A 14,790-nucleotide genomic window follows, 5' to 3' on the forward strand; every position below is an offset into this window, starting at 1 on the left:
AACTGTAACACAGGTCACAAATTGTGTGAAACACATTGACAGTAGTGTAAAAACATGGTAAGAGAAGCAGTTGCTGCTACCCTGTTAACACTCCTCTCGAGGAGGCTAATGAGTAGTGGTCTGCCTATGAACTTTTGTTCATAACCTCTTTTCTGTCAACAAGTGGATTAATCTTTCAGATAAAATTGTGATTTGGGAGCTCTATGTGTTCCTAATCCCCAAGATCATAATTTGATTTGCATAGTTAAAGTCATAAGGCTTCTACCTTGCAAAGTCTGTTCTGTGGTTATTTGGGACTTACCCTACTTCACAGAGAATTGGGTTTTTTGGCATATAAAACAGGAGCATACCTGGAAGTCACATTACCATTAGTCTAACAAGGGGATAATCATTTTGAAGAGGCTCTCCAGACTACAGCTGCTGCTGTGGCACCTGTGTGAAGGCCATGTGGAATTCAGTCTTAGCATCTTTCTCCTTGGCTTCTCTCCCTTCAAAAGGCTCTTCACTTTCTGTGTTTTACTTCACTTAACACATGATTGGACATACTTGCCGCGTACCAAAGCTGAGAGCTGAACCTCCAAGTTAACCAAACATGAGCAGATGTCCCACTCACCCACTAACGCTGAGAACAATTTACCGTACTCCTGTCCTAATATACAGCTTCTTCTGGTGACATAGTTCTGGTCTCCTTGTAGACAACTTTGTCAATGCATCTGGCACCCAGCTTGTGACCGCCCTTGCAGGCAAAATGCTACTAAGTTCTCTTATGCCGAAGCCAAACATGGCCAGATGCCCCAGGTCCACCACATCACCCACACCCTGTGCATAGCTGAGTGTCTGTATGCCAGGATGATGTGAAAACAATTTCACCATCCTGCAGCCTGAGCAGCTCATAACCCAAGGGAACCTAAAGGTGAGTTGCCATTACATTAAAATCACTGCACCAAGGAAGTGCCTTCCCTACATGTTCAAAGGGAGTGTCTTCTTACCTTGTTAAAGGCAAAAGGTTTTTCTTGAACTGCTGACAGAGAAGACTTAGAACAGAATAAAGATAATAGGCTGCCAGAGGCCCAATTCACGCACCCCCAAATTAATGAGTCATTCCAATTAAATTATTTGCCTTAAATTAAAACTTATCACCAAAATCCAATTCTCATTTCATTAAAGAGGACCTCCCTAATTATAATTTTTTTTTTTTTCTCCACAGATTTTTTTTAAAGGTAACCTTCATGAAATGGAAAGAAAAAATCTGGTTGTAGTCTAATCTTCTGTTTGAGGAACCCCAAAAGTTTTATTTTTCAAGAACTGCTTCTCATTCTAATATGTGTCCACATAATAAATTAAGATATTCCTAGAGGATCCCGTAGAAGACTAGATAAGTACAAAATCATGCCATCAAATAGATGATGTAAGAGAAATATGACACATGAAGATGAAGGGAATTTTTGAAATAGGGTTGTCCAAGTCTCAGCAGCCTCAGCCTTTTGATACCAGAACTGAGGAAGCTTGCAATCCCCTTTAAGGGATCTCCAAAGGGTCCTTCAGCAATGGCAGGCAGAGAAATGATGGCACACCCAATGTGTCTTTCAGAAACAAATCAGTCTCTTGATATTATTCTCAGCCTTGCACACACCACTACGACTTCTCAAGCAGGGCTTGGTTCTTCCTACCACAGGTCTGCCCACTCACAGTCTGAGATGTGATAGGCCAGGACTCAAGTATCACCGATGGGAGCAACCATGCGCTTCTGCTCCCTCAGACTGCTCACGTCAGCCTTTGTTTCTGTTGCAGGAACAACGTTTCTCCTGGTTTCTGTTGGAAACAGAATTTTTTAACCTAATATTTGTTTTTTAAAAGACATTTCTAAAAGCTGTGGTTGGGTTTTGAGAAAGTGCTCCCTGCCTGAATACTCTGTAAATGGAAGCCATATGTCTAAGTATCTGTTTCTTTTTTGTCTATTTTGTTGTGTGCACATTTGGCAAGTTATTTTTTCCCCTTAACTATCACATCTCAGGCTTTATTAAACCAAGCTGCTATTCTGTTATTTTGGAGGTTTTTTTTTTTTTTTCCCAAAGCAACCAGCTACTGACATTTTAGCAGCTATACAGGAAATGTGATATTAAGTCATTATTTTCTCAGAATGTTTCTTCACTTTCTAGAGAGCAAGGAGCTGCTACTGGGGTAGCAATTCCAATGTTTCTAAAGATAAAAAGCAAAGCTGGAGCTCTGAAAAAGCCATCAAAATCCAAACCCTGAAAACCTATTACTTAATACAATTTATCATTTGTTGTTTCTGTGTAAAGCAGCTGGAGGCTCATCCTATAAGGCATACATACACACAAAGACAGACTACTCATCTGCTCAGGAGTGATGAGGGCCAGCAACTGGATAGAGACAAATGGTAGGAGCACAAGGTTACAACAGGTCGGCTCGTGTCAATACGCACCATGCAGACACACGCCCACAGTAGGAAGGCACAGCACAGAGACCATGCCTACCTGCCTCTCCCAACTATTCAAATCTCAAAGTCACTTTTAAAAGGACAGTCTCATTTTGGAAATAATGTCTCTTTGTTCCCCTTCCCAAAATGCCAATTTATTTCTTTCTGTAATTAATTCATATTAAATAGTCAAACGGAAAGCTTTTAAAGTAGGGAACAAATTTGCTTCTTTCTACAAGCCTTCATGTTGTTTTTGAACTGCTGGCTTCATTTAAGCTTATTTTACAATCTGTTTCTCACCAATTCCAATTTCAGATGAAATCTTGGCTCCAGTGAAGCAAAATTCCCTTTAATTTCAGTGGAATCAAGATTTTGATCCAGGTTCTCATCCACTAATACACAGCTACAATGAGTATAGACAGTAACATAGCAGCCAAAACCACAGAACATGGGCCGATGGACCCCAGGAACCTGGAATTTCATCCCATATGAAGTTTTGAGCATGGCAGATTTGCACCATGGCACCAGTGAAGTAAGAAAAAAAGGAACACTGTTCCATGAACACTGGAGCTAGTGTTTACCACAGCTACATGTGGTAGGTCCCAGTGCTTCATACCTCAGGAAACCTTCAAAGATCTTGACTGGTTTTAGTCAAGGTGGCATCCACCAGCTGGCATGTACATGCCTTCAAACCAACCTGCAACCATACATCCTTTTATGTGTAAGGGATGTAGGAGGAGACTGAGGTCCACTAGTGAGAATTTGAGGGGCAAGAGCTCTTGCTGAGCAAGGTCATGGCATGCATGATGGGTGTCAGTTGAGGAGCAGAATGCCAAGCAGAAGGACAGGCAAACAGCATACTCACACAAATAAACCCATACATGCTTTGTTTCCTTAGGAAGCCAAGCTATTCTCAGTATCTCTAGGGTTTGGATATAATAAAAGCTCAACTGAGCAAACCACAAATGTGGCTAACCTCAACCTGGCAATATTTCTTTCAAATGAAAGAAAGAAAATAAAATGGATAGTAAAGCTACAGAAATGCTTGAACTGAGACAGGGAAATGTGGAGCATGATTAACTTCAGCTATTATCCGTATTGCGAGTAAAAAGACAAGCTGATGCTAAAGTTCTAGTGGAGTCTACCTATATATATTTTCTACGTATTTTGGGTTAGAAATCCAAAGCTACAGATCAAATCTTTTTGAGTATGTTTTTAAAACAAATTTTCAGTCATTTTTAAGCTACTAAGCAGTTACAGGCTTGCTATGTAAAATGAATATTTATTCCTGGTTATACTAGCACTTTTTACCTCCAAAAAGTTCTCACGGGGATGCAGAAAAAAGATATCAAGAGGATGGGGCAAAAAAATTCTTCATCATTATTGATAAGACACTGGCCGTCATGGAGGGAGCAAGAAGCAGGAATCTATGACTTAGGGAATCAAAGGGGCTATATTCTGTTCTGGGCAAATTGGGTCAAATTTCAAGGCTCGCAACAAGTCGAACCAACTCTGTTTTGCTATCCTGGCCACTGTTTTTTCAGCAGCGAGAGCAAGAATGGTTATTTGCACTCCCTCAGGGTTTAGCAGGCTTGGTGATAGGACAAGGTTCTCGCTGTATTTAGCGTCGAGAGCAAAATATTGTCCCTAATCCGCTGTTCTATAGTCCAGACTAAGACTTGGGACAGTAGAAAATCAGAGCGAGAAACAACAAGGCAAAATCTTTCACAGCACTGGTCTGAATCTCGAATTAGCTGATCAGACAAAATCACACAAAATCAGCTGAAACTGCTCTGAAGAGACCTCTCAGGCTAAGATGATTTATATCACTAAGAAGCTGGATTATCACATCAAGAACTTTCCTCCTAGACGTAGCAAAGCATTCCATGCATTTTATGCAACACTTCTTTCTCTAAAATGAGTAAGCATTTTTGAAGTATTCTGTTTTTGTTGCCTGCCTGCACCTGCAAAGCAAGCACCAAAATATTTCCAGAAAAAACTCCTGATTTAGGCACTAAGAAGTGCTGATTTCCAACCTACCCAACAAAGCCAAACCCTATACTGCACAGTAACATTCCAGCCATGCCTGGAGACAGGAAAACAGAAGTTAAAAGGCATCAGGACACTATGGGGAGGCCATAAAAATATTAGATGGGGAGCAACAGGAAGTTCCTTGGTAATGTATGAAACACCAGGTGCAGTTTCCTGCAATTTATGAGTTTGGGCAAAATAAACCAGCACAGAAAACCTAGAAAGATTGCCACTGATATTATCATGTGCCTGAAATTCTGGAATTATTCTGCCAGTAGGAGATTACAGTCCATAGTAACAATGAAGGGGAGCAGCAAGATCCACTGTGCTTCAGCTCCCCAAGATGATTCCCTACTCTCTCAGATTATTTTCCCCATCAAACTGATCTGCTGTTACTTCTTTCTGAGCACATTGGTCCTGTCTCTCTCAGTCCCCCTAGTAATCTGAATTTACCTCCTCCCTCATCTTTTCTTCTTCTCCCCCACCGCTCCCAGTAACATGATCTTTTTTCTTCTTCCCAGAAAATTCATACTCCCATGTTATCTCATTATTCTTTGCAACAGCATGCCAAATTCACTGTCATTTTCCCACTAGGGCTATGTCCTGAAAAAGACAAAGTGATCTGTGCTCATTCTTACCTACTGCAGGCTCCCTGGAATTGAAAATGCTACAGTGTTAGTGCTCAGAAAGATCCCTCTGAACTCTGGGCTCTGCTCCCACAAAGCAGAAAAGCAAACATATCTCGAAGAATGGCATCCGACTCCAACATTCTTATTGTCTGACTAGCAAAGGAAAAATGGCTTTAGCTCTCTTCAAACCACTCTGCTTCCAGCACTGGCTGAAGAGGTGGGAAGGCCTGACATGCTTGTGAAGTTGTGCTCCCACCAAGGCTCTGCTGAGCTCAAAACCATGCCAGCTCTGGTCACCCAGTGACCTGTTGCAAGCACTGACAGCCCCCAACACTGTATTCTGGCAGGGAATATATTCTTAAGGAGAATGACAGAAAGGAGTCTGGAAAGACTAAAAGGATGCATGGCACCATGCAGGCTGCTCACCCAGGACTCCCCTTTATAGTCAGTGAAGGGAAATTGATGTTTCCACTCGTAAATTCATCTGATGAATTTTGGATGGTTACTTTAGGATAAACTGGACCACGTCTGAGAAGAGCCTGCTTGTCCTCACTAATGACAAAGGGGTCCAAGGTGACCCACTAGTGTTGAAATGTGTGTTTGGTCAGATGAACCTCCACTCTGTCTCACTGGCTGAGAGAGACTCTCTCTGAGGCTGGTGACCACCAGAAGTTATCCCCATCTGACACCTGACTTTGGGCTCCTATAAATCGCACTTGTATGCCTTGCTCCAGTTCTGCTCAGAAACCCTTCTCACAGTCCAAAAGTCTAAAGCATAATCTTTCCTCATCACCATCCTCAGCAATGAGGGCAAGGTTGAGTGGATGGATGGCCAGTTCTTACCAAGGGGCTCACGGGCAGAGAAGTGCTTACACAGAGGAAGTCTTGGCTCTGGGTAAAGAATTTTACTCTGCAGTGCTTTACCAGTCAGCTGCACAAAGTCCTCTAATATCGGGGAGAAGACTGAGAGGTTCTTTCACACACTAATGCCTATCAGTTCGAAAGAAAACTGGAAGATTTAGCCTTTAGCTGCTATACATTTGACTTTGGATTTGTGATTAGGGCTGGGCAGTAAGCAAGAATTCCTCTGTGAAAATTTGCTGCTGATGTTTCCAAATTTGTTTTTATTTTATCAAAATGACAAAGCCATTTTGATTTTTCTTAAGGGAGAAGAGCCCACGTCCTTCAAATGGCCAATAACTAGGAATCACAAGAAATATTAGTGAGCCTGCAGCAGTCCCAGGCTCTGAACAAAAACGTGAATATGAGCTCTCCATACCTCTGCTGAATGCTCTAGCTTTTAGATAGGCTGTGGAAATGCTATACCTTTTTATCTTCTCAATTTTGACCAGAAAGAGCACCTCTGAGCTGTAAAATCTACCTGATCAAATTTTAATCAAAGCCAAAATCGTTGAAATATTTCAGTTTCTCTGAAAAGCTCCCAGCCCTCTCCATTAACAATGATGCCTTGTAAAGGCTCTGGACAGCAAATATAGCAACCGCCTGCTTGCTCCTAGTTGAAAGAGTTATTCCTTTAGCCTGACTTGGACAGGCCTTAGTGTTTATTGCAGAAACTTTTAAGCCCTGTGCCTGTTAAGATGGCTGTGTCTTTGTGCCTGTGACCCTGATGAGACAAGTAAAGTCTATAGGAATTTCTCCACTGACATTCAATTCCTGAGAAGCATTTGTGGATATAGCCTCAAAAGAACAAAGACCCCAGGTAACCCTAGGAAAGGGGGAGCCACCACATCCCATTATGACTAATTCTCCTGGAACAAGTTAGTCAACATACTGGAATGATCAATTAAACATCTATTTATAAACACCTAGAGGATAATAATACAATAAAGGAAAGAATCAATGTCCTTCTGGCAAGAACATATGTTACTTTAGCCTCATTCCCTTTTTTTGGTAGGATATCTGGTATAGATGATAATGTGGAAGCAGAATGTGTGATGATGTGATATATCTTGACTCCAGAAGGACCAACAATCTCTTGAACAAGTTAAAAGAATATGGTGGATGTTAAAACACCATCAGGATGCTTCAAAGAGCTGCAATCAATGGATTGCTATCTGCTGGGGATGAAGATTTTAGTGGGTTTCTACCACAGTCCGCTTTTGTGCCCTGATCTCTTCAATACTTTAATTAACACCTTCAAGATGGAACAGAAAGAAGGCACTTGACTTTTGTCGATGACACCAAGTTGGGGGCAGTTGTAAGTGCTTTGGAGACCAGGATCATAAATAAACTGAAGAAGCGGTCTCCATGGAGAAACCAAACAGATGGCACCCAACAATAGTGAGCACAAAGCACTACGCTGCAGAAGGGATGAAAAAAATTAACGCTTAGATACAGAAGTGGGGAATGAGCTGCAGACCGTGCTGCAGACCAGTAACAGAGGGTTAGAGAGCAGCAGAGAGACTAAATAAGAAAAAGCAATGAGGCAGGTTTATAAAAAAGGTAAATCTCATCTTATCCTGAGGTTAGGTGCATGAAGTATCATATGCACAACATGGCTGGTAAGCACAACTGAGTCCTAAACTGGAGCTCTTGCTTTGTTTTTGGACAGTAGACTTAAGGAAACACGTAGACAGATCAGACAGTAGTGAAATATGTATGACATAAGGGCTGAAAAATAAGCTGGACTAGAGAGATCTGAGACACAGGGTTTAACAGGCTTCTAGCAAGTAAAAGGCAGTTTTGAGGAAGCAGAGGAGAAACTACCACCATGTAGCTTGGAAGAACCAGAAATAATTGGCAACAAAATCAATTTGGATCATATGTTAACAAAAGCTTTCCAAGTGCAAGGATATCAAAATAATGGCCATGCACTGGCTATGCAGGCACAGACTGTCTTCAAAAAATACATGTTAAGGACAGCCATTGTATACCTGATCTTGTCTCACTGCATGGGGAAGGACGAGATCAGCGCTGGCAATTCCTTCCAGCTCTTTGTTCCTCTGATCAGACCCCAACAGAAATATCTGGGCTAGTGAATGGTAAGAGTTGCTAGTAGCCATTACAGCCCAACCGAAGCAGTATGAAATGCTTTGAGTGAGGTGGTAGTCTTTTCACACATTAATCCCAGTGCAGAGAGTGCACCACCAGCATCTGGTAGCAACTGAGCTGGGCAGAAACAGCTGCTTCCAGTTCAACCCACTCTGCAAGTAGTGCTGGCCACCTGGGTCAGAAAGACAGAAGAGATGGCTACAATTATACTAATGAATCTTTTGGCAGTGAATGCCTACTTCTACCAGCAGAATTGGCTTTTAGTTTGAAAACATGGAAAAACTTATGAAGGGGATTTTTTTTCTACTTTTAGCTATCAAATTGTGATTTTTTTTTTCTCGTGTTCTTTCATTACCCCTCTCTTAGACGTTTGCAATGTGCCCCAGCTGAGAGTGATCCCATCAGTGGACATAAACATTTCAGCCATAAAGGAGAGTGGTGGACAGAGTAGGCTGCCTATGCAGCTACTGGTGCTGGCTGCCGAGACATAATTGGCACTTCTCTTGGAAATACTAACGGATGTAGGCACTCACACTGGAGAGGTGATGACCCTCTTTCCGTGATACACTCCTACAGCTACAGCCAGCACAGTTCACTGAGCAGTGCTCACCCTAGGGAAAGCTGATTTTCTCAAGGTAGAAAAGGACCTGCTCCTGGAATCCAATTCTATTAGCCTGCAATGATCTAAATGCAGTGAATCCTTAGGATATACCAAAGGCCATCTATTTCATCTCATAGTGTAGATGTGGAAGTGTTTTTCTCTATTTACAAGGACTCCAACACCATCCCAGAATCTGCCTACCTGTTAAGTCTCTGATACGGCTATCCCGTTTGCTTCTAGGGTGGCAGGAGCTGGGTTTTCACAGTGGCTGCACAGATGAAGGAGGTTGAACTGGGGGAAATTAAGGACCCACCTTTGGTGTGCAGTGCACTGGGGAGCAGAAATACCCATGACAGCATTAATGAGGCAGAACGGGAAGCATGGGCTCAGCCTTAAGACAGCCTATTGCTTCCAGGACGTGAGCAGCTATCATTGCAGGATCTTTCATTTACAAATCCAGTCATCACCAGCAAGTGCAAAGCTAGCAAAGAGTCTTTGAACCTGGTTTGTTTCAGCTTCCCTGGGCTCATTCAAAGGGAATCACTGACCACCATTCCAGAAAGCTTCCTGCCAAATTACCACACATTACCACCCTCTTATTTAACTTTTCGGGAGCTGTATTTTCTTTCTATCTATCTATCTATCTATCTATCTATCTATCTATCTATCTATCTATCTATCTCTCTATTTTCAGAGCTTGGGATGCCCAGAGCTTCACATAGACGATGTTTTTAAATTTATGAACACAAAACCAAGAGAGGTAAATAAACTACATTAAATAAACAAAACTAAAAAGCTTAGCATGACTCAATGTCCAGATGACTTTTATTTGTACTAGTTGCAGACTATTTCTCAAGCAGACAACCTGCAAATCTAAGAATAATACTAATCAACATGAGAAAATCATACTCAGAGAGCAGAGGGAGATTTTCTAATATATGCTATTTTATAAAGAATTAGTTTTATTGGTTATCATTATTTAAAACACATTATTAGTTTTAGACTAATAAAAACATGGTTTAAAATGATAAAACTAACTCTTCCAAACAGTAAAAGATTCTCTATTTATATTTTGCTTGGTTTTTTTTCACCAGATGAAATTTAGTTTTAGAAAAATCAAAGCTATGAGTTTCACCTGATTACAGGAGTATAGGATCTGAGGCTTTAAAAGTAAGTATGATATTGTAATGGGTCTTTTACTAAACCTGTCAAAGGCATTCAGCGATGATTATCCACAAATACCTTGTTTACAGGCATCCACAGTTTAGGTGTGCAAAACCTGAATTTTCTCATCCTTAGAAAGGTGGCAGTAGTTCAGAGCTGGACACCCACACATTTAGGTGAAAGCTGAGCTAGAGAACTCAATTTTGCTGCTTAGGCCCGTATCTAATAGGCACAAATAAAATTAATAATACATGTGCGTGGCTCTAAAATTAATTTGTACCTATATTTTTCTTGACAGGTAAATGGAAATTGTATGCTGCGAGATTTTACCAGCAATAAACCACCTACAGCCAGTTAGTTATGCACCACTATAGCGAGCAGCAAGACAGGGTACACCTCCAGGGCTGGGGAGTGCATTTCACGCTGAGTGCACTCCAGCAAACACTCAGGCAAGCTGGGAAAGCTGCTCTGCCTGCTGGTGTGTGCGGCTCTTCATGTTACTGAGGATTTTGTGCAAGTAGACAAAGCAGGAGTCTTCTGTCTCACTACACTCGCCTGAAAAGCATCACCTTTGACCATACGTCCACACTTCACCTTTCAGATAAACACACTATGCTAGTTAGCTCCCAGCTTGCCAAGCAATACCAGCAAGAAGAGTAGTCCCTTAGTCTACTCATCCATGCATTTATACCCAGAGTGATTCAAACACTTGCTGGGGGAAATAAAATCTGCAGTATTTTGGGTTACTAAACAAATCAGAACAAATAACAAACTCCTTCCTGAATAATAATGTAGAAGCTGAACATATCTGTAATATGTATTGAACACATTCATACATGCGTATCTATCTAAGCTGCTCTATAAATATTTTAGATAAATAGGCAGACAGGCAGAATGGTGTGAAGATTAAAAGCAAAACAAAACAAAACTGAGTAAACTCGCTCATTTGGTATTCTGGTCTGGGCAGGATGGAACATGTAAACTCCATAATGCCCTTACCAGTAATTGGTGAACTCCTTAATATGTTTACTCTCTGTAATACCAGGAATGCAGGCAGGCAGACAAATAGGACAATGCTGGTTCAGATCGCCAAGAGTCCAGTTCCTTATAACACACACAGGAGGAGGGTAGCTAAAAAAAGGAGAGGGAAACATAAGGTACGCAGCAGCTACCACAGGCACCAGGTTTCACACTTGCCTAGTAGCAGTGCACCCTGCAAACCAATGACCCAGAACAGAAAACCACCCAGGAAAATTAATTCCCCAGCCTTGCAAAGAGCTAACAATGGAAGGCCAGAACCCACAGCACAGTAGCTTGTTGACACAAGAGAAAAGAAAGGGAATCTGAGGAAGGAGGAAGCGATGAAAGCAGGAGGCTGCCTGGGAAGACATGAGACAAGCACGATCTTCTGACAACCGCCATCATAAGCAAGTGCTTTCCCCTCAGTGCCAGAACAACCAGAGCCAGGTTTGCATTATACTAGAATATGTCTTGGAATCACTGTTGTCCCTTGCTCTGTCACTGCATTTGAAAGGACAGACTGACAGCACAGTAAAGTTATGTCATGCTGTGGTGGAAGGAGAACAGTCCTGCTGAATCCTGTTTTAAATGTAAGGGAACACACAGGCTACCGACTCTGGGGTTTCTCTAAGAAAGATACAGATTGTTCCACCCACTCCGTCTTTTGCTCTTTGCTCCCTTCTCAGGCATGTTGCTTACCTTGCACGATCAAGTAAACCTGGGAAGTCTTGGGGTGATGCTGTGTCTGCACTGAACATGTATAGGACCCCTCATCATAGACATCCACTTTCTGAATCCGCAGGCTGTATTCCAGGGGGTTTCTCTTCTCCAGCTCTACTCGAGGGTCCAGGGACCACTTGTCCTCTCCAGCAAAAATGATGCCAGAACGGTTTAACCAGGCCACCTTGGAGCTTCTATCTTCTACATAACACCTGCAGAAAATGAGAAAGGTGAAGGGGAGATTAACAAACCTCTCCATGATCTCCATTTTGTCCCTTCCCTTTACTACTATGCTCAGAAACTCCATTGCACACTCCACCCTTGCCAGTGAACCACAGCATCTCCTCATCATTGCTGCCCCATGGCCATGTATTCCACAATGATTTTTTGAAGCGTTCATGAAACTGACATATTTGAAGCAGCCATGTCTCTTGGTCTCTCTTCTTTTGTCTGTGGCACCAAAAGACGACTTTGAAAGGCCACAAGAGATTCTGGTCACCAAATGGCCTCTAACCCTGCCAATGGGGCAGATCACAAGGATTTTTTCCTATGATTCTTCCTCACCTTCAAAAGCTAAGTATACAAGAGACTTACACTCCCAGCCCCCTAGCCAGCTAGGAGGGCAAAGGCTCAGCATTCCAGCTTTGTCAGTTCAGGGTACAGCTGCTCCATCCCTCAGTTCCCGCAGCAAAAGGAGAGTGAGTTATCGTGTATCTTCCCTCCCTTTGACAAAAAAAAAAAAAGGCTTTGCAGAAAGAGGGATTCACTCCTCACACACCCTTGACAATGCATATCTGCTTGCTTGTGCAGGCAAGTACAGATTTCACGCTGAAAAGGAGAGGCTGCAGGGGTGTCATTGCTATGCCTGTGATACACACAGCATGTCCAGTGAACATCCCAGGTGACACAGGAGAAAAGGAATAACACCTGGAGGTGACAGGTAGAGGAACAGAAGCAGGACCAGCAACTGCCCTAACCCTGACTGCCAGCTGCCGCAAGGCTAAGGACAGACCAACCCTGTTGTAACGGCATGACAAGCCTTTTGTTTCTTCATGGAGAGAGGAGAAGGTGTTGTGAAGACAAATGCATTTTTTTGGCTAAGGCACCTGCTCTGTACCACTTCCCACCTCCAGAAGATGCCCATGAGGAAGCACATCCTGCTTGCTCTCAGCTGTGTCTGATTCGAGAGGTCCAAAGTTGAAGAAGACATGGGGACATAACTCTTTTCAAGCTCGCAGCCATATCCACCAAGGCCAGAGTCAGACAGGCTAAGAGGGTTTGCCCTGCAGCACATCACACTGTGTTTGCTCTGTGGATGAACAGGAAAGCTCAGTCTCTAGAGCTGTTGTCTCTTCACCTCTCAGAGCTCTGCCCACAGCCTCCTGGCATCCAAATAACCCAACACCTCTCCTTACCGCTATTCACGTATGTGTTGTATTTGAAAGAGAAAGGAGAAAGGATAAAGATTATTGCTTCAAGATAAGACAAATATTTAACAGTAGGCTTTCAAACAGCCTCTTAGCATGGGTCAGACATTTTCCAAGTTCCTCGGAATGTATTTCATTCATGCTGTGCTGCAGCTGCCATCCCTTGCGACATGACTGGATCATTATGCCCAGAACCTCTCATCCCCTCCCTTTTGGCATGCCCATAGATGCTCTCCGAGTTTGTTCTGGAGTTACTTGTGGGCAGGAGGGAAGCCATGCTGCGTGGGCATCGATGGGAGGCATGTCACATTGCTGGCCAAGCTGGAAACAGCTCTGTCTAATCCAACAAACATTTGCTTTAGAGAACAGCCCAACAGACCCTGGCCAGTACCACCACCATCCAGCCAAGGGAGGAGCGGAACCCTTTGGCCCTCAGGCCAGAGCCCACCCCCCCAGCCAGGCAGGCACGTGCCCTGAGGTGACTTCTCAGCTGTAATCTGTTGCTTTTAAAAAGCTGCTCTTTGTAAAAGAGCACTTGCATGTAGAAACAGCGGCTTACATGTAGAAACCGGCACTACTGCCATGTGGCAGTCTCCCAGTTCAGCCGGCCACCCCGGACTGTAATCACTAGTGAAGAGAGATGGAAGCAAGGACCTAAGGAGGGCACTAAGCCTGAAGACTGGGAGCAATGATGCTGGAGACACAACCAGACTGTCACCAGAGCTGGTTGCCTTAAGGTCACCAGTCTTCCTGCACACACATTTCTGCATAGTGTTGTAACACACCGAGAATCAGTGGCCAGGTCTTTTTCAAAGGTGTTCAAAGTCCCTCTCTGCACATTTTGAATTTGTGAAACTCCCCAGTGGGATGGCAGTGAGAAAGTAAGCAGATTAACAGCTGAAGCTGAAGTAAGTGGGAGCTGAAGTTTCTCAGTCACTTTGGAAAATCCCCCAGCACACCTATCAGTGCTGCTGGGCACCAGCAGATCCATCACACTGCACCAGCCCCACTGAGCTGCTTTCCAAACCTACACTGCAATGCCACATGCTACAGTGCAGTACCCCATGGCTCTGCCTTACACCTAATCACTACAGGCTTCTGCTTGGAGGTAGCAAAGATGCCCGTGTGACAGCTCTTGGGTCAGTAATGGCTCAGTGGCACATTTGGAGCAAAGCTTCATCATCCCCTTGCTCCTGAAAGGATACTCACCCAGAGACCCTCCTTTTATTCTGCCAAAGAGAAAATGTGTCATAACCTGTCCTACAGCCCCTGAGGTCAGCCCTAGACTGGTGGCCAATAGCTATAGTCCAACAACCTTGCAAGTGCCCCTGAAGTAATTTAGCAGGTGTTACTGAAATAAAGCAAGGAGAAAAGGAGAGGGAAAGGAGAAAAATCAGAAGAGTGAGTGAAATGGATTTGAGCTGCCCTGTTCAGCATACCTGTTCCTCTCAAACTGTCAGGTAAAATCAATGTACGAATGTGGAAATTCCAAGTCCTGGTGTGCGCTGAACATGCATCCACACGGATGATGCATCTCAGTATGTCTGTCTGCACACACACCCCCTCAGTCTGCCAGAGATGCCACCCAGCTGTATGGATCATGCTTTAATAAGGATTTATGGTGATGATTTTCAGAGTGTAATAAGTGCTAATTCAATACTAATAGAATATTAAATGGCACGTTAACTGACATTTTAACTGCAATGCAATAGGAACATGGCATCAGCAAGATATCAAATGACTCTT

At 43.2% G+C, this 14,790-nt stretch overlaps 1 protein-coding gene across 4 annotated transcripts in view; it reads right to left on the minus strand.

The window, feature by feature from the left end:
- The window catches only part of LSAMP (limbic system associated membrane protein), a 1,021,094-nt gene that overhangs the window by 159,712 nt on the left and 846,592 nt on the right, over positions 1-14,790 (minus strand). For all 4 annotated transcript variants that reach the window (XR_008451114.1, XM_054073673.1, XM_009556979.2 and 1 more), the window contains one exon: positions 11,597-11,829. Coding sequence is in view for 3 of the 4 variants with exons in the window: in XM_054073673.1 (XP_053929648.1) it covers positions 11,597-11,829 (233 nt within the window). In the remaining variant the exon portion in view is untranslated. The remainder of the gene's footprint in view (positions 1-11,596; positions 11,830-14,790) is intronic.

This window comes from Cuculus canorus, chromosome 1 (assembly GCF_017976375.1).
Source record: "Cuculus canorus isolate bCucCan1 chromosome 1, bCucCan1.pri, whole genome shotgun sequence".
In the NCBI taxonomy this organism is placed as follows: Eukaryota; Metazoa; Chordata; class Aves; order Cuculiformes; family Cuculidae; genus Cuculus; species Cuculus canorus.